The sequence below is a fragment of the Macaca mulatta genome, chromosome 18, assembly GCF_049350105.2.
Source record: "Macaca mulatta isolate MMU2019108-1 chromosome 18, T2T-MMU8v2.0, whole genome shotgun sequence".
NCBI classification, from domain to species: Eukaryota; Metazoa; Chordata; class Mammalia; order Primates; family Cercopithecidae; genus Macaca; species Macaca mulatta.
This window is the reverse complement of record NC_133423.1, coordinates 44,083,396-44,110,726: the sequence shown is the minus strand read 5'-3', so window position 1 is coordinate 44,110,726 and position 27,331 is coordinate 44,083,396. Positions and strand designations below refer to the sequence as shown.

The 27,331-nt window shown below is 41.4% G+C and overlaps 2 protein-coding genes across 7 annotated transcripts in view; one reads left to right on the top strand and one right to left on the bottom strand.

Annotated features, from left to right (window-relative positions):
- Nucleotides 1-27,331, bottom strand: part of ZBTB7C (zinc finger and BTB domain containing 7C) — a 384,618-nt gene that overhangs the window by 216,186 nt on the left and 141,101 nt on the right. The window lies entirely within an intron of this gene.
- ZBTB7C-AS2 (ZBTB7C antisense RNA 2) lies at nucleotides 9,655-10,302 on the top strand. The gene is given in 1 exon segment (XM_028838135.2): nucleotides 9,655-10,302. A coding segment is annotated over 1 exon segment (546 nt). The 3' UTR covers nucleotides 10,201-10,302.

Sequence of the window (27,331 nt, the reverse complement as noted above, 5' to 3'; positions counted from 1 at the left end):
CTGAACAAAGTAGCAGCTAACCAATTCCAACAGCAGAATATAAAAAAGATAGTACACCATGATTGAGTAGGTTTCATACCTGGGATGCAGGGATGGTTTAATATACACAAATCAATAAATGTGATACACCACATAAACAGAATCAAAAACGACAATTGCATGATCATCTCAATAGTCACAGAAAAAGTATTTGATAATATCTAGCATCCCTTTATGACTAAAACCCTCAGCAAAATCAGCATAGAAGGACATAGCTTAAGGTAATAAAAGCCATCTATGACAAACGCATATTCAATATTATACTGAACAGGGAAAAGTTGAGACCATTTTCCCTGAGAACTGGAACAAGACAAGAATACCCACTTTCAGCCCTTCTGTTCAACATAGTACTGGAAGTCCTAGCCAGAGCAAGCAGACAAGAGAAAGACATAAAGGGTATCGAAATCAGTAAAGAGGCAGTCAAACAGTTGCTGTTCACTGATGGTATGATCCTACACCTAGAAAACCCTAAAGACTTGTCCAAAAAGCTCCTAGATCTGGCTGGGTGTGGTGGCTCATGCCTGTAATCCTAACACTTCGGGAGGCCGAGGCAGGTGGATCGCTTGAGGACAGAGTTCAAGACCAGCCTGGAGAACATAGCAAAACCCCATCTCCACTAAAAATGTAAAAAATTAGTTGGGCATGGTGGTACATGCCTATAATCTCAGCTACTTGGGAGGCTGAGGAACAAGTGTTGTTTGAACCCAGGAGGTGGAGGTGGCAGTGAGCCGAGATCATGCCACTGCACTCCAGCCTGGGTGACAGAGCAAGACTCTCTACCCCCAACAGAAAAAAAACCTCCTAGATCTGACAAGTGATTTCAGCAGTTTCAGGATACAAAATGAATCTTGTATACAAATCAATAGCACTGCTGTACAACAACAGTGACCAAGTTGAGAATCAAATCAAGAACTCAAAACCTTTTACAAAAGCTGCAAAAAATAAAATAAAATACTCAAGAATATACCTAACCAAAGAGATGAAAGACCTCTACAAGAAAAACTGCAAAACACTGCTGAAAGAAATCATAGACAACACAAACAAATGGAAACACATCCCATACTCATGGATGGGTAGAATCATTATTGTGAAAATGACCATGACTGCCAAAAGCAATCTACAAATTCAGTGAAACTCCCATCAAAATACTATCATCATTTTTCACAGAACTAGAAAAAACAATCCTAAAATTCATAAGGAACTAAAAAAGAGGTCACATAGCCAAAGCAATACTAAGCAAAAAGAACAAATCTGGAGGCATCGCATTACCCCAATTCAAACTGTACTATAAGGTCATAGTCACCAAAACAGCATGGTACTGGTATAAAAATAGGCACCTAGACCAATGGAACAGAATAGAGAACCCAGGAATAAAGCCAAATACTTACAGGCAACTGATCTTTGACAAAGCAAACAAAAACATAAAGTGGGAAAAGGACACCCTATTCAACAAATGATGCTGAGATAATTGGCAAGTCACATGTAGATGATTGAAACTGGATCCTCATCTCTCAGCTTGTACAAAAATCAACTCAAGATGCACTGAAGACTTAAATCTAAGACTTGAAACCATAAAAATTCTAGAAGATAACATCACAAAAACTCTTCCAGACATTGGCTTAGGCAAAGAATTCATGACCAAGAACCCAAAAGCAAACACAACAAAAACAAACAGATGGAGGCCAAGGCGGGTGGATCACAAGGTCAGGAGATCGAGACCATCCTTGCTAACACAGTGAAACCCCGTCTCTACTAAAAATACAAAAAATTAGCTGGGCGTGGTGGCGGGTGCCTGTATTCCCAGCTACTCGGGAGGCTGAGGCAGGACTTAATTATAACTATATATGGGACTTAATTAAACTAAGAAGCATCTGTACAAAAAAAGAAATAATCAGAAGAGTAAACAGACAACCCACAGAGTGGGAGAAAGTATTTGCAAACTATGCATCCAACAAAGGACTACTATGCAGAATCTACAAGGAATTTAAATAAATCAGCAAGAAACAAACAATCCCATCAAAAAACGGGCTAAGGACATGAATAGACAATTCGCAAAAGAAGATATACAAACAGCAAACAAACATGAAAAAATACTCAACATCACTAATTATAGGGAAATGCAAATCAAAACTATGATGCAATACCACCTTACTCCTACAAGAAGGGCCATAATTTAAAAAATCAAAAAACAATAGATGTTGATGTGGATGTGGTGAAAAGGAACATCTTTACACTGCTGGTGGGAATGTAAACCATTAATAGTACAACCACTATGGAAAACAGTGTGAAGATTCCTTAAAAAACTAAAAGTAGATCTACCATCTGATCCAGCAATCCCACTACTGAGTCATTATATGAAAAAGACACTTGCACATGCATGTTTATAGCAGCACAATTCACAATTGCAAAAATATGGAACCAGCCCAAATGCCCATTAATCAACAAGTGGGTGGGAAAAAAAAGTATATATATAGCATGGAATCCTATTCAGCCAAAAAAAGGAATTGAAAAATGGCATTCGCAGCAACCTGGATGGAGTTGGAGACCGTTATTGTAAGTGAAGTAACTCAGGAATGGAAAACAAAACATTGTATATCCTCACTTATAAGTGGAAGCTAAGCTATGAGGATGCAAAGGCATAAGAATGATACAATGGACTTTGGGGACTTGAGAAGGGTGGTAGGGGAGTGAGGGATAAAAGACTACACATTGGGTACACTGTACACTGCTCAGGTGATAGGTGCACCAAAATCTCAGAAATCACCACTAAAGATCTTATCCATGTATCCAAACACCACCTGTTCCCCTAAAAACCTATTGGAATAAAAAAATAGATCAAGACACCAAAAAATAAGAAAAAAGGAATGTTACATACTTTTCTATGGTATATATGTTCAAAGGTAAACACATATTTTTTAAAGGAATAGAGGAAAAGAAGAAGAAAGTATCTCAAGCATCTTTTTTCATAAAGTTATTGGAGAATGCACTCCATCAAAACAAGGGAGCAATCCAAGAAAGGAACAGATTTTAGATTCAGAAAACAGGATATCCAAACAAAAGAGAGGAAGGGGGAATTCCTAGAATGCTAGAGCTGGTTGAGCCCAGGCTGAGAGCTGTGCTCCAGAAAGCAATCAGACAAAAATGGTCAGAGATATCCAGAGAGATTTCAACAAGGAGATGAAACTGACAGATTGTCTGATGTATTTGAAAAGATTGAGACAGTATTTATTGAATTAAAGAATGTTAGGGATGGAATTATTAATAAATACATAGAAAACTAAGCATCAGAGATACAAACAAAAACAATTATTAATTCCAGAAAACAAAAATTGTGCCTAAACAGAATCATATAGCTCAGGTGTAACCAAAGTACATTTTCACAATAATATACTGTAAATACTAAATTTGGATCTAATCACAATTATGGTATAAAGAGGGAATGTTGGGAGTGTGTTTCTAGTGTGAATATGGGGTAAAGAGAGCTAAACTGTCATCTTCCATAGTAGGAAGTCAGTTAATAATAAAGTTTAAAATAGAAAAATGGCAAATAATTGTATGAGCCTGTTACTTAGAGTTAAAGAAAACAGAAATTGAAACACACACACACACACACACACACACACACATACACAGCTAGAAAAGAAAAAAGGTAGTTGTCTCTCACAAATGGAAAATGAGGTAGGATGGGAAAAGGGCTGCTATTTTCTGTAATAACTTTAATTAAACTCTCTGATTCTTTAAATTATAGGCATACATATCTTGATAAAAACTAAAATTTAAAAGGATGAGACATCATATCATACTTGAGACTGTGATGCTGGAGAAATCATCATCAGGTGCTTTGACACCCCCCATCCCACCCCCTTAACAACCACCACATGCACACACACCCTGGCCTCTGCCTGGTCACCTATATGCCCCCACAGCTCTCTGAACCACAGTCAGGGCAGGACGAAGTCAGGGATAGAGGGGGCTAGACTGAGTGGACCATAAGAACAGATAGTTCATAAAAGAATAGCAATGTATTCAATGATATATACACTAAAATTATACCATAACAAAGTGGGATTACCCCAGGGCTGCAAACAAGTATTGCCTCATATAAGGGGTTCTATTAATATGCTACACCACATCACGACACTAAGCAGAAAAAGCATCTTATAATTTTAATGCATACTTGACAGGTATTTTATAGAAATCAACAACGATTCCTAATAAAAATTTAAGAACTAGAATTAAAAAGAATTCCCGTTAACAGCATAGAGCATCCATATTTAAATTAGCAATAATTCCTCTATATTCAGAATATACAAATATGCCTACTGTCATAGTTGTCATTGAAATCATTAATAAAAATATTATTAACATTGTCTGGAAAGTTTTTAAAAACAACAACAAGAAAGATAAAGACAGCACAAGGGAAATAAATACTGAAAAAGAAGACACAAAAATATCTCCTGTATATGATGTGATTACATACCTGGAGAGCTAAATCCGCCAAAATGATTCAAATATAAAAATATCTAGTTAAACTGTAAATCAGATGTCTGTTTCATGCCCTTTCAACTTAGTGGCTTGCTATCTCCATCAGATTAAATCCGTGTCCTTGGCCCCATACCATCTGGTAACAACCTTGTTTTCTCCAATTCTCCACCTCTTCTGCTTCACTCCACACACATGGCTTTCCCTATTTCTCAGTGATATGGTTAGGCTTTGTGTCCCCACCCAAATCTCATCTTGAATTTAATCCCCATAATCCGCACAAGTCAAGGGAGAGACCAGGCAGAGGTAACTGGATCATGGGGATAGTTTCCCCTATGTTGTTCTCATGACAGTGAGTTCTCATGAGATCTGAGGTCTGCTGGTTTTATAAGTGTTTGATAGTTCTTCCTGCATTCATTCTCTCACCTGCTGCCCTGTGAAGAGGTGCTGATATGGTTTGGCTGTGTCCTCACCCAAATCTCACCTTGAATTGTAACAATCCCCATGTGTCAAGGGTGGGGCCAGGTGGAGATAATTGAATCATGGGGGAGGTTCCCTCGTACTGTTCTTGTGGTAGTGAATAAGTCTCAGGAAATCTTATGGTTTTATAAATAGGAGTTCCCCTGCACAAGCTCTCTTGCCTGCCACCATGTAAGACGTGACTTTGCTCCTCCTTCACCTTCTGCCATGATTCTGAGACCTCTCCAGCCATATGGAACTGTGAGTCCATTAAACCTCTTCCTTTATAAATTACCCAGTCTCAGCTATGTCTTTATTTGCAGCTATACAAACTCTGAGTCAATTAAAACTCTCTTCTCTACAAATTACCCAGTCTCAGGCAGTTCTTTATAGCAGTGTGAGAACAAACTAATACACTCAGCATGCCACATATGTTTCCATCTCAGGGCCTTTGCGCTTTCTGTTCCCTCTGTCATCTCATCCAGGTCTGCTCGAATGATACCTTTTGATATTGGCCCTCCCTGTCTTCCCTATCGCAAATGTCACTTTGTCAGTGGCCTTTCCTGAACACTAAATCTTTTCCTGGTCATTGTTTGTCCTCTGCTATGCTTTATCTTTTTCTTTATATGATTTATTGCTACCTTGTATATTAGTTATATTTTTGCTTATTGTTTCTCTTCTCATTAAAATGTAACCTCCAAGAAGATGAAAATTTTAGATTCTCAGAACCTAGAAGACTATCTGCCCCACAAAAGGTACCTGGTAACTTGATGATGAATAAATGATTCAATGAAAGGCATTTAAAACACTCAAAAGATACATAAAAGAATTACTCTCTCTTCTTCAGAAAAATAAGAAGTACTCACAGATTGAGATTGACAATTTCCATACATAATTTATATTATGTATGGAAATTAAAATTAAATTAAAAATTAAAAAGGACAACAAAGTATTTGAATAAACAAAAATGATTAATAGTTATCACCTACAAAGAGTGCATTTAAATTTATAAAAACACCAAGACCATAACAGATAAACAGATAATTCATAGAAAATTATATACAATATAAACAAATACATGGAGAAATAGTAATCTTCACTAGTAAACAAAGGAAAGTAAATTAAAGCCAGTTGAAATACTGTTTTATCTGTCAAATTAGAAAAAAAAAAGTTTTTGCTAACTGCTGTTGAAGTGCAGAAAAAGCTAGCAGATTCATTCCAGAGTGATGGCACTGTATTAAATAATATTTTTGCAAAGCAATTCAGCAATATAGAGAAAGAGCCATATACCTGTCTGTGTCCTTTACTAGTAATGCCTCTATTAGGAATTATTCCTATGGAAATTCAACAGCAGCAAAAAGCTATTTGCAAGAAGATGCTCACTGCAGTGTTATCTATAAAAGCCCCAAACTGAAAACACATAAATGGCTAACATTAAGGGGAATGGTTTAATAAATTACAGTACCTCTGCACAATAGAATATTATGTGGCCATTAAAATGATAATTATGCAGAAACATGAAAAATGTTTATGATCCACTGGTCATTGAAAACAAGCAGAATACAAAATAGTAGGCATACACCACAGATAACACTCCCAGCATGTATTACATTTAGAAGAGATAATATGTAAAAATAATATAATAGTTGTATTGGGGTTAGTGGAATTTTATAGGTGACATAAGAAATATTATTTTTTAAACGTTCTCTTTAAATTTTCACACAGAAGCTCTTGTAATTTCTAACAGGTTAGATTCTGAAAGGCTCTTCCTGTGTCTGAAGTAATACTGCACCAACTATCAATTTGTACATAGCCCTGTAAAACTTTATCATCTGTACTTTTATTTACACTACAATAGCAAGACTCTTCTTACCACCACTTTCAACACTCCCTCTGTGGAGTTTAAAGGCAATGCAGAAACATGTTGAACAAAGGAGGAAGCAAACAAAATAAGATGGAACACTAAGGCTGGAGCGAAAATGCCCCTGGAAACCACTCCAGTCACCTGTCCATGGCTGGCAGAGCTAATGTGTTTTTGCCTTGGCTGGAAGTTTTGCTTATATGTCTGAAAGCTGTTAGGTGAAGAGGAGTCTCCACTTTGTCCATACCAGAACACATGGTCTAGAAACACAGCTGGGACTTGAGTCAGCCACCCTCTAAAACCCAGGCAAAAGCCCAAATGGATTTCCCCAGTGACATGTGTGGGGGTCAAGTGGTTCCACTGATCCAGAATCCCCCACATCTCTGAAAACAAGCACAGCTTCATAGCATAGAATGGGGTTGGGGGTCCAGTCTTCCCAGAATATTTTCCTCCCTATCATCCCCTTGGGGAACAGAGCCACCCATCTTCCTTGTGATACCCTCCTGATCTTTCTGCTACATTCTAGCTGGGAGACTTTGAACAAGTTAAGCTCTCTGTGCCTTACTTTCCTCCACTGTAGAAAAGGGGTAAGAAAAGCCCCTACCTAACAGCATTATGTGAGCATTAGTGAGTTAATCTCTCTCAAGTGAAGGGAACAGTGCCTGCCATATAACACTCAAATGATGCTAGTTATCACTAACTGTTATCCTCATGGTGGAACTGACCTGATCTCTCTCTTGCTCCACTGTGGTATGTGCGCATACTTAATAAAAAACACAGTCCCAAACTTGGAATGGGACAGAACCTTTTTGCATGATGTAATTTCCAACCTCTTTCTGGGAAGAAATTAGCGTTGATAAAATGCTTAAGCAATTTTCTGATAAACTTTAATGAGATTAAGACCTCTTCTGGGAAGCCAGATACCCACCCACTCAGCTGACTGTCAGTCAGGATCTAATGATCTTGAAACAATCCTTTTTTTTTTTTTTTTTTTTTTATTGTATCCAGTCTAACACTGATTATTTAATCATCCTGTTTTTCTATAAAATTTTTATATAGGAGACAATCTCTGAATTAACCCACTAATGCTTCTTTTCTTGTGATTTGCTTGAACTTAAACTTTGGCATATGTTTAAAAGTAAAATATCTGACCAGGCATAGTGTCTCATGCCTATAATCCCAGCACTTTGGGAGGGTGAGGTGGGAAGATCACTTGAGCCCAGGAGTTCAAGATCAGCCTGAGCAACATAGCAAGACCTTGTTTCTACTAAAAATACAAATAAAAATAAATTAGCTGAGCATGGTTGTGTAGTCCTGGCTACTCAGGAGAATGGGGCGTGACAATCACTTGAGCTCACGAGGCTATGGCTACAGTGAGCCATGATTACACCACTGCACTCCAGCCTGGGTGACAGAGCAAGAACCTGTCCCCCCAGAAATAAATATAAAATAAAATGTTTGAAAAAACAAACAAACCTATTATAGCATATAAAATAGCTGATAGCATTTATTTGTAGTCTTAGTTCTAACATTCGTACTAGGGGAGGGACCCTGGAAAGTAAGGACCACACTTGTGATGCAGGATCTTAAAAGAAATGATTTAGGCAGATAGCGAGGGTAAAAAAGTCTTCAGTAAGGCTTTCCTTTTAACAAAAAGCAGCCCCCAAATCATTTCCAACAAAGAGCAGCCTGAAAAATCAAGCTGCAGCCTGAAAAGGCAAGCTAGAATCTTGCACGGGTGAATGCCAGCAGCTGTGCCAGTAGGAAAAGGCTACCTGGAGCTAGGCATGTTCAACATGGCGGCTCCATCTTCCCTTTTCTTTGCCAACCATGTGTACAGTAAGGAACAGACAATATGGTGCTGGCCAGGTAAAGAACCCATCTGCATACTAAAAGATCAGGGTTGGATGGCCAGCTTCTTCATGGACTATGCAAATGTCACACCTGTTCTGACCAATCTCTCGGGCCCTATGTGAATCAGACACCACCTCCTGAAGCTTGTCCATAAAACCCCATGCATTTCACCACGGAACTGGAAGACCCACTCAGGTGCCCCTCTCTCTCTCTGCAGGAGAGAGAGCTATTCTCTCTTTCTTTTGCCTATTAAACCTCTGCTCTTAAACTCACTTCTTGTGTGTCCGCGCCTTCAATTTCTCTGGTGTGAGATGACAAACCTTGGTTATTTACCCCAGACAATGACACCACTTCATTTGTTTTTACCCATATTTTCATCTAGCACTTAATATTGTGACTGATAAAGAAAAGGTAATCAATAAATGTTTGTTTTTTTTCTTTTTTTTTTTTTTTGAGACGGAGTCTTGCTCTGTCGCCCAGGCTGGGGTGCAGTGGCTGGATCTCAGCTCACTGCAAGTTCCACCTCCCGGGTTTACGCCATTCTCCTGCCTCAGCCTCCCGAGTAGCTGGGACTACAGGCGCCCGCCACCTCACCCGGCTACTTTTTTGTGTTTTTTAGTAGAGAGGGGTTTCACCGTGTTAGCCAGGATGGTCTCGATCTCCTGACCTCACGATCCGCCCATCTCGGCCTCCCAAAGTGCTGGGATTACAGGCTTGAGCCACCACGCCCAGCCAATAAATGTTTGTTAAGAGAATAAATTAATGAAAGAACAAATAAACTTTTTAAAAGAATTGAAAAAAGCAGCACTTACTGGGAGTACTCCCAGCACTTACTGGGAGGCTGCGTTATAAAGCACTACTGGCTTCGGACTCATCCCAGGGATTGAAACATGTTTTTACCTGTGTGGCTTGGGGAAAGTTTATCCACCTTCCTGCAGGTTCCAGTTCTTCACAGCACTATGGAGAGAATAGTGCATTGTGAAGGTACTGTGAGTTGGGATAACTTGTGCGGACAGTAAAACACAATGGCAAGTACATTTGGGCCTAAAGATATCTTAGTTCTCCTTCTTGCCACTGACTCTTTTTTTGTGATTGGAAAAGTTACTTCCTCTCCCTGGGCCTCAGTTTCCTCATTCTTAAATAATAATTTAAAAAAAAAAATCCCTCATGGGGCATGGCTCCTCTCTCACTGCCTTCACTCCCTGCAGGCACTGGTGGTATGCGCCCAGGTGCACCTGCCACTTCCCGCCAGGTCCTTGCTTTGTATTTGCACTTGCCCCCCTTTTGTTTGTAGTCTAAGTGACACGGGTCTCCCTCTCTTTCCTCCAGCTGCATTGCTCAATCCTGCAATGTGTCACTGTGGTGTGGAGCTGGCATTCTGGATGATGTGGCATGACCTCACACTGATGCCATTCCCCTCCCACCAAGCCAACCTGGCTTCCTCCTCCACCCATGGAATAAGCCAGAATGCTGAAAGTGGGAGGGAAATAGAGCACCAAGGTTAAGGAGGCAGTCCCTGACATTTATTAATGGAATTTCTGTTTCTATGATGAATGTAGAGATTTGAGGTGACTGCCTCTTAAGGTGATATGTAGGGAGATGATGAACCCCAGTGTTTTCCTTAACGATCTATCAGTTTAGAGGAAAACATACATATACAAAGTCAGTATTGAAAAGACTGCATAGACCTACAGAGTAGAGAGGAGGGGAAACAGATGTGCTTGGACTTACAGCAGTGCAAAGGCTGCTGGAGCAGTGCCCTGAGCTGGCCCTTTAGGGATGGATAGGATTCACTCAGATTTGTGTGGGTGAATAGACAGAGCCTTCCAGGGCTCCAAAACTGATGGGGTTATGGTGGAATAGGGGTTGAAAACAAGAGAGAAAAAGAAAAAAAATCCCTCATGTGCCAGGGATCTAGTCAAGGTAAAATAAATACCTTTAAAAATACTTAAAAAAATAAACATCCAGGGCAGACCCTGGCTTTCAGCCAAGGTAGAGAAACAAAGACTGGATTTACCCTCGCGCCTGGAAAAATAAAAATACTAGACAATATAGGTGAAACAACAGTTTTCAAGACACCAGACATGAGGCACTGAAAGACAGTGACGCCTGAGAGATGAGAAAAAATAATGTGAGCTCAATTGCCCAAACTATAGCCTTGAGAGAGTGTGTAGGCCACAGAGCAGGAAGGGGGAACTGAGGCACTAGCATTCTTCCTGAGTTGAAGAGACAGAGTTGAGCGTCCAGAGAGATCAAGGCAGTTAAAGTTCATAGGACAGAGCACCAGAGAGAAGAGAGAGAAAGAACTTCAAAGATCTGTAGAGGGCTCCCCTCAAGTCATCATCAGAGTACTGATTAGTGCAAACATGTCAGGAAAATACCCAAAGCCAGGAAAAGAACCACCCAAAAAGGGGTAAAAGAAATAGTACTGAAGTAACCCTCATAGGGTTAACAAGAATTCTGGACAGAAATACAGTTATAATTAAGCATTAGTCAGGCTGTGCTTTGACCTACTTCCTTGTAACTGAAAGTCACAGTAGCACTAGATACTGACCACTTGCACCCCCATTATTCCAATAAGTAGGATCTCAGAAATTGCTTAAGTTGTTTTTTAGATCCTAAATTCCAGCAAAACACCTAATGCCAACCAGCTTGAAGACCCCCATAGAAGAAGTGAATCTCATGAGAATACAATTTCTTCATCACCTTGTCCCATGACTCTGATAGAGGAGTTAAGAAGAAATTACTTAGGCAGATAATGAGGGTATGGGAGTTCTTGGTAAGGTTTTGCTTTTTAATGAAAAGCAGCCCCCAAACCATTTTCTAACAAATAGCAGCCTGTAAAATCAAGTTGCAGACATAGATAAGAAAGCTGGAAGCTTACATGCATGATTGCCGGCAGCAAAATACTACCCGGGAATAGGCAAGTTCTAAATGGCGGCTCCATCTTCCCTTCTCCCTTGCCAGCCACGTGTATAGTAAGGAGCAGACAAGATGGCCCTGGCCAACTGGAAAGCCTATTTGCATAATAAGATCAGAGTGGGGTGATCAGCCTTCTCCCACCCCCGCTGCGCTATGTAAACATCACACATGGTTGAACCAATCTGTGGGCCCTATGTAAATCAGGCTCTGCCTCCTCAAGCCTGCCTATAAAATCTGCTGCGGTCGCCACTCTTCCCTTTTTCGGACACCTCTCTCACAAGAGAGAGGGAACTACCCTCCTCTCTCCTTTCTTCTGCTTATTAAACGTTCCGCTCCTTAACCCACTCCATGTGTATGTGTGTCCATGTCGTTAATCTTCTTGATGCAAGACAACCAACCCCGTGTATTTACGCCAGACAAGGATACGGCTTCAACTTCACCCAGCGTTCTTTGACCAATCAACAATCTCCACACTTCAGCCCATTCCAAAGCCCTTAAAAATCCTAGTCCTAAACTTCTTGGGGAGGTAGATTTGAGGTTTCTGCCCATCTCCTCATTCAGCAGCCCTATGATTAAACCTTTCCCTGCTGCAATCCGGTATCTCAGTGTACTGACTTGCCATGCATATCAGGCAATGAACCTATTATGGTTTGTTTATGATGCTCACTTGGATCAGGAATAATGTTGTTCCCACTGGCCAGACTTGAAAATCTCACAATTCACAGAGCTAAAGTACTGAGAAAGATCTTAATACTGTCCTAGACTACATATGAATCTAGTCCCACCTAACAATCTTATGAACAAGGTCCAACAGGGTCAAACTATTTCAAATATCTTAATTGAGCCCTTTAATAAAGCTAGAAAAAATTTAAAGGGATACAAGCATGTCCAGCACACAGGATAAAATTCACAATGTCTGACATTCAATACAAAATTACCAGATATGCAAAGGAGCTGTAAAATATGGCCCTATTAAGGAGAGAAAGCCAATCAATCCAAACTGACCCAGAACTTAGAATTAGCAGAGAAAGACAATGAAAAAGTTCTTATAACTGTATTTCATAGTTCAAAAAGTTAAGACATAAAAAGTAAGATATAAAAAGACTAAATAAAACGTCTAGAGATGAAAACTACAATATTTAGAATGTGTTAAATAAAATTTCTAAGAGGCCATTGGTTTGGACTGAGCTCCTGCAGTAGGCCCAACAGACCAAACCAAAATGGAGTCACTCACACTGAAGTTCCACAGCACCAAGCTGAAACAAAGTTGTTTATCTGACCTTCCAAGAAATTGAGAGAGAGAGAGAGAGAGAGATAATAGTCAAATCTCCAAATAGGGAAGTTTTAGCCAGCATTATAAGAAAGTCCTCTCTGCTTTAACCTTTACAAGAAAAGTAACTTTGAAATGACCAATCTGCTTTTGTTATTTGGTTCTCTTTCCTGGGCCCTTCTGTCTATAAAGCCAACCACTCCTGCTCAGCTCATCAGAACACTCATTCTATTTTGTAGAATGAAGTGTCGCCCAATTCTAGATGGAAAATAAAAGCCAATTAACATCTTTAAATCAGATGTGTTGTAATTTTGTCTTTTTCAGATGAAAATACACTGGATAGAATCCAATAACAGCAGATAAGATTTTGTTCCCTCCACCCTCCCCTATTTTCCAAAAGAGAATAAGGAATTTGAATACATAGTAATAGAGGCTATCCAAAAAGAAACACACAGAGAAAAAAAGAGTTTTAAAAATGTACAGAGCAAAAGTGCACTGTGGGGACAATTTCAAGCAGCTTGTTCTATGTGTAATTAAAGTCTCCAGAGGAAAGGAGAGAGTTGGAGGACAGGAAAAAAGTGTTTGAAAAGAGAATAGCCAAAATGTTACTAAACTTGATTTTTTTAAAAAACTATAAACCCACAGTTCCAAGAAGCTCAAGAAAACAGAAACATAAGAAATATGAAGAAAGCATACCAAGACATGTCATAATCAAATTGTTCGAAACCAATAATAAAGACATAATCTTAAAAGCAACCAGGGTGAGTGGAGGGGAAGACACATTACATGCAGAAAAAAGTACAGGGATTACAGCAGATTTCTCATACAAAATAATGTAGGCAAAAAGACAGGGGAGCAGTATCTTTAAAATACTGAAAGAAAAAATTGTCAACGTGGAATTTTCTACACAGTGAAAATGCCTTTCTAAAGCAAGGGTAAAATAAAGACTTTTTCATACATACAAAAGCTAAAAAAAAAAAATAATAGCCAGAAGGCCCATATTATAAGAAGTGCTAAAGGGCATTCTTCAAGCACAATGAAAATGATGCCAGGTGGAAATATGGATCTAGACAAAGCAATGATAGCTTTAGAAATGGCATTTGCATTTATATCTGTATTTTAAAAGAGAATTATACAAAAATAATAACAATATAATATGGGGTTTATAACATATGTAAATGTAAAATGTATGACGACATTATCATTAAGGTCAAAAGGAAAGAAATGAAAATGTACTATTGTAAGGTTTGTATACTATTCACGAAGCAGTATAATATCATTTGAAAGTAGACTTTGACATTACAGATACGTATTATAAACCTGAGAGCAACCTGAGGTAATACTGGTAAAACAAATATAGGAAATACAGGTAGTTAACAAAGGAGATAAAAGGGAATCACAAAAATATTCGGTCCAAAAGAAGGCAGAAAAAGAGGAAAAATTGAACAAATAAGAGATGAGATGAATAGAAAACAAATAGAAAGATGATAATCACATTAAACATAAGTGGTCTAAACATTATAATTAAAAGGCACAGGTTGGGCCGGGCGCGGTGGCTCAAGCCTGTAATCCCAGCACTTTGGGAGGCTGAGACAGGCGGATCACGAGGTCAGGAAATCGAGACCATCCTGGCTAATACGATGAAACCCCGTCTCTACTAAAAAATACAAAAAACTAGCCGGGCGAGGTGGCGGGCGGCTGTAGTCCCAGCTACTGAGGAGGCTGAGGCAGGAGAATGGCGTAAACCCAGGAGGCGGAGCTTGCAGTGAGCTGAGATCCGGCCACTGCACTCCAGCCTGGGTGACAGAGCGAGACTCTGTCTCAAAAACAAAAAAACAAAAAACAAAAAAAAACAAAAACGGCACAGGTTGTTAGATTGGGTATAAAGAAAGACCCAACTATAAACTGAAACCTACTTTAAATATAAAAAATATGAAAATAAAAGGATCAAAAATATATACCAAGCTAATACTAATGAAAAGAAAGCTAGACTAGTTATATTAGTGTCAGACAAAGTAGATTTCAGAGTAAAAACATTACCAGGAATAAAGAGAAAACTTCATAATGATAAAAGGATCAATTCATCAGGAGGAGGACATAACAATTGGAAACTACTATATACCCAATAACAGAGCTTTGAAAAACTGGAACCAAAAACTAAACAATAAAGAGATAGCCTTTAAAGCCATATATCATTAAGGTAATTAAATATGTAGTTAAAAACTTTTCCATAAAGAAAATTTTAGACCCAGCTGGCTTCACTAGTCTAAATGGTAAATTCTACCATTTAAAGAAGAAATTATACTAATTCTACATGAACTCTTCTGGAAAACTGAAGGGAAGGGAATATTTCCCAACTCACTCCATGAGGCAGCATTACCCTGATACCAAAGCCAGACAAAAACATTACAAGAAAAGAAAACTACAGACTAATATCCTTCGTGAACAAGATACAGAAATTGTAAATGAAATTTCAGCAAATAGAATTTGACAATATTTTGAAAGGATAAAATATCATGACTAAGTGGTATTTATCTCAGGATTGAAAGGTTGGTTTAACATTTGAAAATCAGTGTAAGGCATCATATTAACAAGCTGAAAAAAAAAAAAAAAAAAAAAACTAGGATCATCCAAAAAGCATTTGACAAAATCAAACATCCATTTCTGATTAAGAAAAAAAAAGTATCAATAAATATCAGCTGGACATGGTAGCTTGCACCTATAATCCCACCTACGTAAGAGGCTGAGGCAGGAGGATCACTTGAGCCCAGGAGTTCAAGGCTACAGTGAGCTATGATTGCACCACTGTACTCCAGCCTGAGTGACAGAGCAAGACCCCATCTCTAGGGAAAAAAAAACAGAAAACAAAAGTAAGCTTGGAATAGAAAGAAACTTCTTCAACCTACTAACATGTACAAACAAACCTATAGCTAACATCATATTTAATGATGAACAACTGAATGTTTTTCTTCTAAGATCAGAAAAAAAGTCAAGGCTATCCACTCTAACTACTCCTATTCGACATTGTCCTGAATGTTCTAGCAACTGCAATAAGAAAAGAAGTAAAAAGCATCTAGATTGGAGCAGAAGTAAGACTGCCCTTATTCACAGACACCATGATTATCTATGTAGAAAATACAGTGAAATTCCCCAAAAGCTACTAGAACTAGTAAGAGAGTTGTACCACGTTTGCGACGTGTAAGATCAATATATAAATATTAATTGTATTCCTACTTACTAGCAACAATAGGAAATTGAAATAAGAAAAGCTACTGACAATAACACCAAAGTATATGAAATGCTCAGTAATAAATACAATAGATGTGCAAAATCTGTTTTAAGAACTATAAATAGTGCCAGAAAATTAAAGATCTAAATAAATGGAGAGATACACCATGTTCATAGGTTGGAAGACTGCTGATATGTCAATTATCCCCCAAGTTGATCTGCAGATTTAATGCGATCCCAATCAAAATCCCAGCACACTTTTTGGTTTTTTTTTCTTTTTTTTTTGAGACGGAGTCTCGCTCTGTCACTCAGGCTGGAGTATAATGGCATGATCTTGGCTCACTGCAACCTCCGCCTCCCAGGTTCAAGCAATTCTCCCTGCCTCAGCCTTCTAAGTAACTGGGACTACAGGCGCACACTACCACGCTCCACTAATTTTGTATTTTTAGTAGAGATGGGTTTTGCTATGTTGGCCAGGCTGGTCTCATACTCCTGACCTCAGGTGATCCACCCGCCTCAGCCTCCCAAAGTGCTGGGATTACAGGTGTGAGCCACCGTGCCTGGCCGGGTTTTTTTTGTTTTTGTTTTTGGACACTGAGTCTTGCTCTGTTGCCCAGGGTGGAGTGCAGTGACACGATCTCAGCTCACTGCAACCTCTACCTCCCAGGTTCAAGCGATTCTCAGGCCTCAGCCTCCCAAGTAGCTGGGACTACAGGCGCATGCCACCACACCTGGCTAATTTTTGTATTTTTAGTAGAGACGAGGTTTCACCATGTTGCCCAGGCTGGCTTTGAACTACTGAGCAAAATAGTCTGCTCACCTCAGCCTCTCAAAGTGCTGGGATTACAGGCGTGAGCCACCGTGCCCAGCTGCAAACAACTGATTTTTGACAAGAGTGTAAAAGCAATTCAATGGGAAAAGGATAGTCTTTTCAACAAATTTTGATGAAACAATGAGATATTCTTTTGCAAAAAAGCTAAATATATACCTTGTACCATACACAAAATAAACTCAAACTTAATTAAAACCTAAAACTATGGAATTTTTGTACAAAAACAAGAGAAAAATCTTTCTGACCTTCAGTTAGGCAATAATATCTTAGATATGACACAAACTGCACTGTACATAAAAGAGAAAAAAACTGAAAAATTGGACTTCATAAAAATTTAGAACTTTGGTCCTTGTAAGACACCATGAAGAGAATGAAAAGATAAACTGCAGAAGGTGAGAAATACGCAACCCACATATCTGGAGTATACAACTCCCAAAGCTCAACAATAAGAAATCAAACAACTGTCCCTCAAATGGGCAGAAGATTTGAACAGAACTTTACCAAAAAAAATATATATATAAGAATGGCAAATAAGCACATGAAAAATGTTCTGTGTCATTAGTTATAAAGGACATGAAAATCAAAACCACAATGATATATCCCTCCACAACAATTAGAATGGTGAAAACAAGAAGACTGCAAATACCAATGTCGAGGATGATACAGACCAACTAGAACTCTCCTATATCACTGATAGGAATGGAAAATGGCACAACTATTTTGGTAAGCAGTTTGGCAGTTTCTTAACGAGTTAAAGATATACTACCACACAGTCTCATCATTCCCTTCCTAGGTATGTGTCCAAGAGAAATGAAAATGTATCCACATAGACTCGTACGTGAATGTTCATAGAAACTTTATTTGTAATAGCCCAAAACTGGAAACAGCCCAAATGTCTATCAATAGGTAAATGGATAAACAACCATGGAATACGGCTCAGTAATAAAAATGAATGAACTATTGATACATGCAACAACTTGTATTAATCTCAAAATAACTATGTTGAGTGAGATAAACTGCATAAAAAGATTATATGCTGTGTAAGCCTATTTATATAAAATTCCAGAAAATGCAAATAATCTGTAATGACAGAGAAGATCTGTCACTGAGCGTCCCCTTCCACCTGGGTACTAGGAGTGGGAGGGTATGATCACAAGGGGACACAGGAAACTTTTGGGGTGAAGGAATGTCTATTATTTTGATGTGGTGATGATGTCATAGGTGTATGCGTAAGTCTAAACTTAGCAAATTGTCCACTTTAACCATATGCAATTTACTGTAATTCAGTTATATCCCAGTAAAGCTGTTGAAAACAACATGTGCTACACCAAGGAGTGGCTGTGATCAGCCTGGGTAACCTCCTGGAGATGCAGCAGATCAAGGCAAACTGCATCAGCCACCACTCAAGAGCCCCCTTCTGGTCAGGGAGACGGTCTATGCATCCCACCTACTAGCTCTGTGACTCATATCTGGTGCAAGAACTGGTAGTAAAGTTTTTGAGTTGACAAAACCAAAGCACAAGACACCAGTGAAGGCCACGTTCCCTGTAAGACCTTATCTGAAAAGCCATTTTGATGCCCTCGATCCTTCTAGCCCGCCCACTTCCTCCCAGCAGACGGTAGCAAAGCCTGCCCTAGGCCTGGCGATCTGGCCTCCCTGTCTACTCCGAGTGTCTTGCCTTCTCCTCCACTGAAAACCATTCTCCAGAAAATAAAACACAACAAAATCAAGATAAAAGGCATCAGCATGGCCCCACACCAGGCTTTAATGGGCAAATTTGTATGAGCAAGGGCAAAATGAAGGGCAGCAAGGAAAACACTGAATTAAAAGCCACTTGAATTAAGAATTCAATAGCAGCCACTTAACTAATAAATAGTATTCCTCTCTGCCATTGATTGACTCAGGATTGTAATGAAGAGTTCCAGGGGCAACAGCAGAATGTTTTAATTCATGGGATAAATGTCACCAACTCTTGGGTTCCTAAGATTGAATGTGTTGGAGAAAAGCGGAATGGAGAGCCCACAGGAATTAATTCTTGGAACATCCCTGCGGGGTCAGCATTATTATACTCTGCTTCTAGGTGGATTTAATATCTCGAGTGCTGGGCAGGGCGCCGTGTGCACACAGGGGCTCCGTGATCGCTATTAAGTGATGATGGGGCAGATAGACTAGAGCTGGAGCTCACACTGGATCAGCTGTCTTATTTATTTCCAAGTTAAGAGACAGAACAAATGGACTGTTGTTATTATCATGGTGATGATTATTGCCATGGTGCATAATAATGGCTTGGCGCTGCCAGAACTATGTGGGAAAGATGGCACTAAGTCACTGGCTCCAGAGAGAGTTGTTTGCATAGGATGATGTTGTATAAAATAAGAGTTCATCTGAAGGATACCTCAGATTCCCACCCTGGACCCCCACCCAACAGCTCTGCCTGGAATACTCTCCTCTGAGTCACTCCGTGCATCACAGAACATCTTCACAGCATGGACACTAGGCTCCCAAATAGACCCTAAGCTCTCACTGTCCCTGCTTCTTATGAAGCAAGTGCCAGGTGGCATCAGCTCAGGCTCTGCGGGCTCCCCAAATACCCCATTAAGCAGGACGTGGTGGTCACGGAAAGGCATTTTGGGTATGTGAGCACTCTGAATCTTCCACATCATCATTAAGATCTATTTTCTGTACCAAATGGGAGAGGCAGGTCTGGCCTGGGCATTCCTTGCACAGAATACCTTGAACTGGCGCCAGCTTAGCATCTGTGGATGCAGGCAGAGCAGAAGGAAGGTGCAGAGGGGACAAAGGTCCTCTTCCCTATCCCCTGGGACATTTCAGTATATCTAGTCACAGGGCTAGGATTCACATCCCTAGAAAGTCACAGGAGTATGTGAAGAAAGCATGAACATGGAAAAGAATCTGAAATACCCTTACCTCCATTTTCAATGGCTGTCTCATTGTACAGCTGGGGAAACTGAGGCACAGGAGAGTAAAATGACCGGCTCAAGGCTGCACAGTGAGAGGACGGCAGAGCTGGATGTGAACCCAAGCTCCCTGGCTCACGGTCCACCCTAGCACTTCACGCTTCCAGCCTCAGGGGAGTTCAGTGAAGTTGAAGGATGAAATACTTGGAAGATGGCTCATAACCAAGCAACAGGGGTATCCTGACCACTTACGGTGTCCACACCCTGTGGTCCTGCCCTGCTGGGATTCTGGGAAGAAGCCTGCTACTTCCCTATCCTCAGAGCTTGCTGTCTCACTAAGGAGATGAGACCTACCCACAAGAAACCCTCCAAGACAAACACCAGGCAGTATATGAAATTAAGGCTCCTACAGATGATGCAGAAATGCTCAGAAAACAGCAACAGTGTAGAGTGGTCTCCTCTTAGACTAAGCTCTACAGACTTACTTTATAAATAAGGAAATGATCAACACACAGAGAAATGTTACCCAGCCTTTTTTTCCTGTGTGACATACCCAACAGACAGGAACCCATTAACACACAATCACTAATCCAATTTAAGTTCAAGAAGACTGCACGTCCCTGTCACTCCATGTTGCTAGGTGTTGTCTTTAGGGCTATGTAGCCAGATGGGGCAGTTTCAGGCTCTACCAAGACCAGCCTACAGAGCATGCCCCAGACCAGTTATACAGCCTGACAGTGCCCAGCAGCCAGTATCACTGGATGCAGAACCTGCAAGCCAAGAGCACCGGCTCGGCCTCGCTGCAGAGCTGTCCACCTTGTACCCACTCTGTCTTCTCATGCTCCCACCACCAGAAAGCCTTCTGTGCCCACTCAGGGTAACCTGCACCTGGCCTGGCCCAGGTTGCTCATAGCATGAGCCACTGTTCCTCCCTCTCCTAGAGTGGCCCCAGCTCCCATGGGAACCATGTGCTCCAGCCTGATTCACCTCCTCATTGTCCCACAAACACCGTAAAAGTTCCTGTCCCCAGTGCTTGGCGGACACTTTCCCCCACCTAGCAAGGCTTTCAGGTCTCTCCTTCTGGCTAAATCTTACCCATTCTTCAGGACCATCCCCCACACCCTGACTGCCTCAGCCCACATGGATCTTTCTGTCCTCTGGGCCCCCAATACACTTGCAAGTAGCACCACTCACGTGGCGCCAGCACGAGCAGCTCATGTCGGCAGGGAGACGCTGGTGCAGCCTCCTTGAGATCATCAGCAACCTGAGGGCAGCATCACACTGTGCTCATCTCTGCATCCACTCTGCAGCCACTCGTCCAGACACCAGAGTTAAGGATTAGAGAAAATGGAACTGTCTCTTCTTTTTCTCAAACAAAGGAATAGATGGCCGGGCACGGTGGTTCACGCCTGTAATCCCAGCACTTTGGGAGGCCGAGGCAGGCAGATCAAGAGGTCAGGAGATCGAGACCATCCTGGTTAATACGGTGAAACCCCATCTCTACTATAAATACAAAAAATTAGCCAGGCATGGTGGCGGGTGCCTGTAGTCCCAGCTACTCAGGAGGCTGAGGCAGGAACCCAGGAGGCGGAGGTTGCAGTGAGCCGAGGCCGTGCCACTGCACTCCAGCCTGGGCGACAGAGCGAGACTCCTTCTCAAAAAAAATAAAAAAAGGACTTAATGAATGCATGCAGCTGAGCTCTCAAAAATGACCTTCCTGACCTCCTTCCTGGCCTCTCTCCACAACCTTCCACAGCAGAGTCCTGAGGGGGTGAGCTATCTCGCTCTTGACTGGGAACTGTGTCTATGCATGTCCCTGTGTCCCTGTGGCTCCTTGGTGACAATAAAGCTGCTAAAACAAACAAACAAACAAACAAAAAAACCTCAGCAGAAAGGAGCCAAGGATATAAACAGACAATACATAGGAGGAAAAACAAATAATAAACCAACATATTAAATAGTTAGTAATAGATTAGTAATCAAAGATATGCAAAATAAACCACTCAAACCCCCCAAATGCAATGTAAGGCAATAGTATACCATTTTATAGTTATAAATTAGCCCCCCAAAATGGAGTTAATAAATCAAATGCTGGTAGGACAGTAGGCAAGTGAGAACATTCGTAAATGGCTAGTAACATTAAAATCTGGTACAACATTTGGGTAAAATATTTAGCAAAACACATCAAGACCCATAAAGATATCTGTACCCTATAACCTAGTAATCCCACTGTTGGGACTTCATCCTAACAGAAGGAACAGAAATCTGCAGTCCCGCCATTGCTGAGTCAGCACTACCTAAGGCCTGTGACTGTTAATACCTCCAGTGTGTGGGTGACATCTCTACAGTCAATTAATGAGCCAATCTTCATAAGATATTACATTAGCCAGCCTGGCTAACATCAATTACAGTCAGAAGCTGAGCTGTAATCATGGGGCGAATAAGACTGAACTGCTCATTGTTTAAAATGGCCACAAAATCAAATCACCTTTATGAGCACAACTGGGATAAATCAGAGAGAAACAAAGAAAGGAGCACTCGCCGCATGTCACTCCCCACAGCTGGCTCTGTGTCACTGCACATCCTCACAGATGCAGCCAGGCTTGCCTGTCTGCTCTGGGAAGCCAGAGTCTCACTCCCCAGGCTTGGCTTGATGAAGGACTTTCTGGGGTCTTCTGAGAGGCTGGGTTTCAGCTGTCAGACACGATCCAGGTTTCACAGAGGTGGAAATAGCTTTCCAATGTGCTGGAAAGCAGTGCTTTGGAAACCTGGCTGCAGGGGTTCAGTTAAGGGAGGTTGGGAAGGGCTACCACCAAGTCACCATGGCAACAGCCTCCTTGGCATCACCCTCCCCCTAACCCGGCCAGCTCCCACCAACTGGTCTGCTCACCCGGGGGATGGTAACTAACTACATCTTCATGTAACGGGCACTCCCCAACGGACTGTGCCTGGGAGCCAGCCAAAAGGGCAGCCTGTAGAATCTTCTACCTTCACAGGGCACTTTGCAAAGCTCTTTTCCATCTGTCATCTCAATCAACCCCCACCACCACAAGTGAAGTGGAAGGACAGGGGTCCCAGGTCCTTGGTTGCAGGTGAGAAAGTAAAAGAACAGTTATGCCACTTGGGAAGCTCACGGTGAAGTGAGACCCACCTCTCTGGGAGAGAGACAACGGGTGGAGATGGGGTAAGAGGAGGGATCTGCCTTCTAGTCCTGGAGGTGCCATGGAGGTCTCTAATGGAACTGAAAAGTCTAGTTTTAGCAAGAATCAACCCCATCCTTGTATCTAATCACCTGGCCTGCCTTTGGCAAGAATCCTGTTAGGTTTGTTTGGCAAGAGTCCCTCAACCCTTGATGTCTCCATTAGTAATTTTCTAACTGTGCTCCTGCAACTCTGCTCTTTGACTGTAAGTCCCCACTTGTCCTTGTTGTGTTTAGGATTGAGCTTAGTTCTATCCTGAAGTCTCTTTTCTCTTATTGCAATAGTTTCTGATTAAAATCTGTCTTTATCTCTTTAGTGTCTGGCTACGGTTTTCTTTGACAATAGTCAATATGTTCAGCAATTGTGAAGCTAGAACACAGGAGTTCAAGTCTTGGTTCATCTCAGAATTTTATTTAAGCTGGGCAAGTTATTTATGCTCCCTGAGCCAGTTTGCTCATCTCTAGAACAGAGGTTGTAACGGAACATACCCCAGAGGAGAACTAAATGAAATCATGCAGGTAAAGCACTGAGCCCAGTGCTGGCCTGTGGGGAGGGTGCAATAAAGGAGCCCAGTTTTTCTTATGATCACACTGAAAATAAAACTGACAATGGGAAGGACATGGCATTGCTCCTGTGGCCATCCTGTCAAAGAGGCACCTCTTGAATATAATCATGCCAACATCAGACAAACCTCAATGAGGAGCACTTACAAAATAACTGGCCTGTATTCAACAAAGTAGCGTTCAGGCCATGGGAGTCAGGGAAAGCCTGAGAAACTGCCCACAGAGTGCAGGAGACTAAAGACATGTGTCAACTCGCCGCACCGTGTGATTCCCCACTGGGCCCTTTTGCTAAAATGACATCAAGACACTTGCACAACTTAATGAGGGTCTGAGGATTATGAAGCAGCAGCAAATCAGTGTGAATTTCCTGGTTTTGGTGGCTGTGGTGTGGTTGTACAGGAGAATGTTCTTGTTTCTAGGAAATGCACACTAAATAATATTCTGGGATGATGGAGCATCAGGCTGGCAATTTACTCACAAATGGTTCAGGGGTGAGGGAAGGCTCCTTGTACTGCATTTGTGCCTTTTCTGTAAATCTGAGATTGCTTCAGAATTTTAAAACTATAAACATAATTTTAAAATGAAATAAAGCTGATGCTCAGAGAGGTTTAAGTGGTCGACGGAGCTAGGACCCACCAATACCCAGGCCTCCCATCTCACAGCTTCTGCTCTTCCCACTGACTCCTTGGCAGGGAGGAAGGCAACCAGGAGGCAACTGAGAAGACCTATTGTAAGGGTCTTGGTTTCTGGTCCCTATTAGGCCTTTAACCCCAGACTCTTCAGTCTCTTCATCCATAGAACAAGCAGGTGGCAGGAGCCTGAGGTTCTTACCACAGGCAGTACCACACCCTAGATGCTGGAAATGCGGGTGCCAAATAACCTGCAATGCCTCCACAATTCCACCCAGCCAAGACTTGACCTGCATTCTAGCACTGTAGAGAAACAGACTTTGTTTTGTTCACAATTTTAGCAGGAGTTACTCATCATTTTAAAAGAAATCTCACTGCAATAACAGTGCTGCTCTCAGCAACTAAGCTGTCCACACAACCCCCCTAGCATCCATACCAAAGCAGTGGCTCCAGGCACAGGGGTAAGCTTCTGGCCACTTCATTATGTCTCCTAGTCTACTCCTGCCTAAGCACTGATAAGAGTTTCCTTTTATTTCTGTTTAATGTTACAGGTAGCTACATAGAATGGATTTTTTTTTTAGTTTTATGTGTAGGTAGGTTTACATGTATTTATGAGTCTCATTTCAGGCTAGTAAAAGGAGTATTATATGATATGTGTTATGAAAAAAGGACATTGGGTCTTCAATGGGACATACATCCTAATAGGCTCCACCCCATTCTTTTAAAGGATTACATAGCACTCTATAGCTCAACCATTCCTCTACTAATAGACACTGAGGTCATTTGATGTTTGTTTTCCATTTTCACTGCTGCAAATATGGCTGCAGTGAACACCCTGGTACCTGCCTCTTTGACTCATGATTAGCTTCTGCTGTAGGTCAAGTTAGATCAAAGCACAAGGTCATCTTCTTCTAGCCCAGCCTCCTCCACTGTTCATCAGATACCCCCTCAGCACCACAGAAACTACATGACAGGAAGAGTTTTCTTTTCCGTTTCTTGTCCAGGCCTTTCCATCGTCAACACTGACCGATCCCTGGCAACAATTCCTCCAGCACCAGATAAGGCATGTGCTCACTGCTTGACAGCAAGGCCCCCCAACAGTTCTATTCAACTAAAACTGATTGGCAGGGATAAAGAGTAGCCTGGTACCACACTCTCAGCTGGAGTTTGTACAAAGTGAAATGCATTTTAGTCTGGAAGCAAAGTCTTTTCACGACTGGGTCTTCATTGTTGTCAATATGGTAACCAAGGCCAGAGGAATAAAGGAAACCCAAATTCTCCTTCCCACTCTTACTCACCATGGCTTCTCCCCAAGGGCTCCTCTGAGCACATCACGTTCTGGTTTGCAGGTTGAAAGACACATCAGTGTGTGTCTCTATCAGACGCACAGGTTGATATCCTAACTCCCAAGGAGATGGTGTTAGAAGGTGGTGGAGCCTTTGGGAGGTGATTAGGTCATGAGGGTGGAGCCCTCCTGAATGGGATTAGAACTTTCATAAAAGAGACCCCTGGAGAACTCCCTCGACCCTTACACCACGTGAAAACAGCAAAAAACAGCTGTTTGTAAGCCAGGATGCAGCCCCTCACCAGACACCAAATCTACTGGCACCTTGATCTTGGACTTCCCAGCCTCTAGAACTGTGAGAAATGAATGTCTTTTGTTGGTAAGTCACCCAGTTTATGGTATTCTGTGATAGCAGCCCAAATGGACTAAGACAAAAGGCCTTTTAGATTTCTAGCTTCTAAATGTCTCTATCTCACAGATGTGAATTGCAAGCACTCTCCATAGGCCAGCATTCAAGATATATCAGCCATTTCAGCAACTGGGCACAATATTTAGCAAGGATACTTTCCATAGGCAAATGAGAACAAGTTTGAGGCGAAATCTTTGGGAACAGCAAGCCATACACTTGTTTAAGCATTGAGTTTCAAAGTACAACAGGACACTTTTCACAATTACAAGCACTTCTCCAGCCCCATGTCATTCATTTATTAATTTATTCACTATATAGACATAGAAGACTATGAAAGAAAATTTTGCATGAGACACTTGTTTAAAATGGCAAGACAAATTTTATTCAAGCTGTCATATTAGGGGAGAGAGAGACCTCAGCACAGGACTGAGCTCCACTTTGAATACAGCAGAGACAGCTGGGGATTTACAGCCAAGGAGCAAAGTGAGGGGCCAGTGGGTGGAAATAACTAAGAAGAACTTGATTAGACATCAAGGGCAGGGTATTCTTGCTAAACTGGCTTAACAGGATTCTTGCTTAAGGCAAGCTGAAGGCTTAGATATCAAGGGTGAGGGATGAGGAAGTTGATTAGATATCAAGGGTAATCAGATATCAAGGGTTGGGGGGATTCTCAATAAACTGGCTTACCAGGATTCTTTTCTAAATCTGGGCTCAGCTGGCCAAGGTCAAGGGCTAGGCTAGAAGACAGCTTGGAGGAGCCTGACTAAAGTTTGTCAAGGAAAGCATCCTTGTCAAGACATATACATGTAAATGTGGGTGTAGATAAAATAACAGATGTAGCTATATATCTATGCATCTATATACATATGCATATTGTACTCGTCCATTGTGATGTGATAACAAAATATCTTAGACTGGGTAATTTGTAAGCAACTGAAATTTATTGCTCACAGTTCTAGTAGCTGGAAAGTCCAAGATCAAGCCACCAGCAGACTTGGTGCCTAGCAAGGGCCTGCTCTGTTTCTTTTTTTTTCTTTTTTTTTTTTTTGAGACAGGGTCTTGCTCTGCCACCCAGGTTGGAGTGCAGTGGTACAATCTTGGCTCACTGCAACCTCTGCCTCCCAGGTTCAAGTGATTCTCATGCCTCAGCCTCCCGAGTAGCTGGGACCACAGGCATGTGTCACCACCCCCAGCTAACTTTTTTTGTTTTTTTTAGTATTGGCAGGGTTTTGTCTTGTTGGCCAGGCTGGTCTCAAACTACTGACCTCAAGCGATCCACCCATCTCAGCCTCCCAAAGTGCTGGGATTACACGTGTGAGCCGCCATGCCCGGCCTGCTCTGTTTCAAAGATAGTGCCTTCTCACTGTGTCCTCACATCAC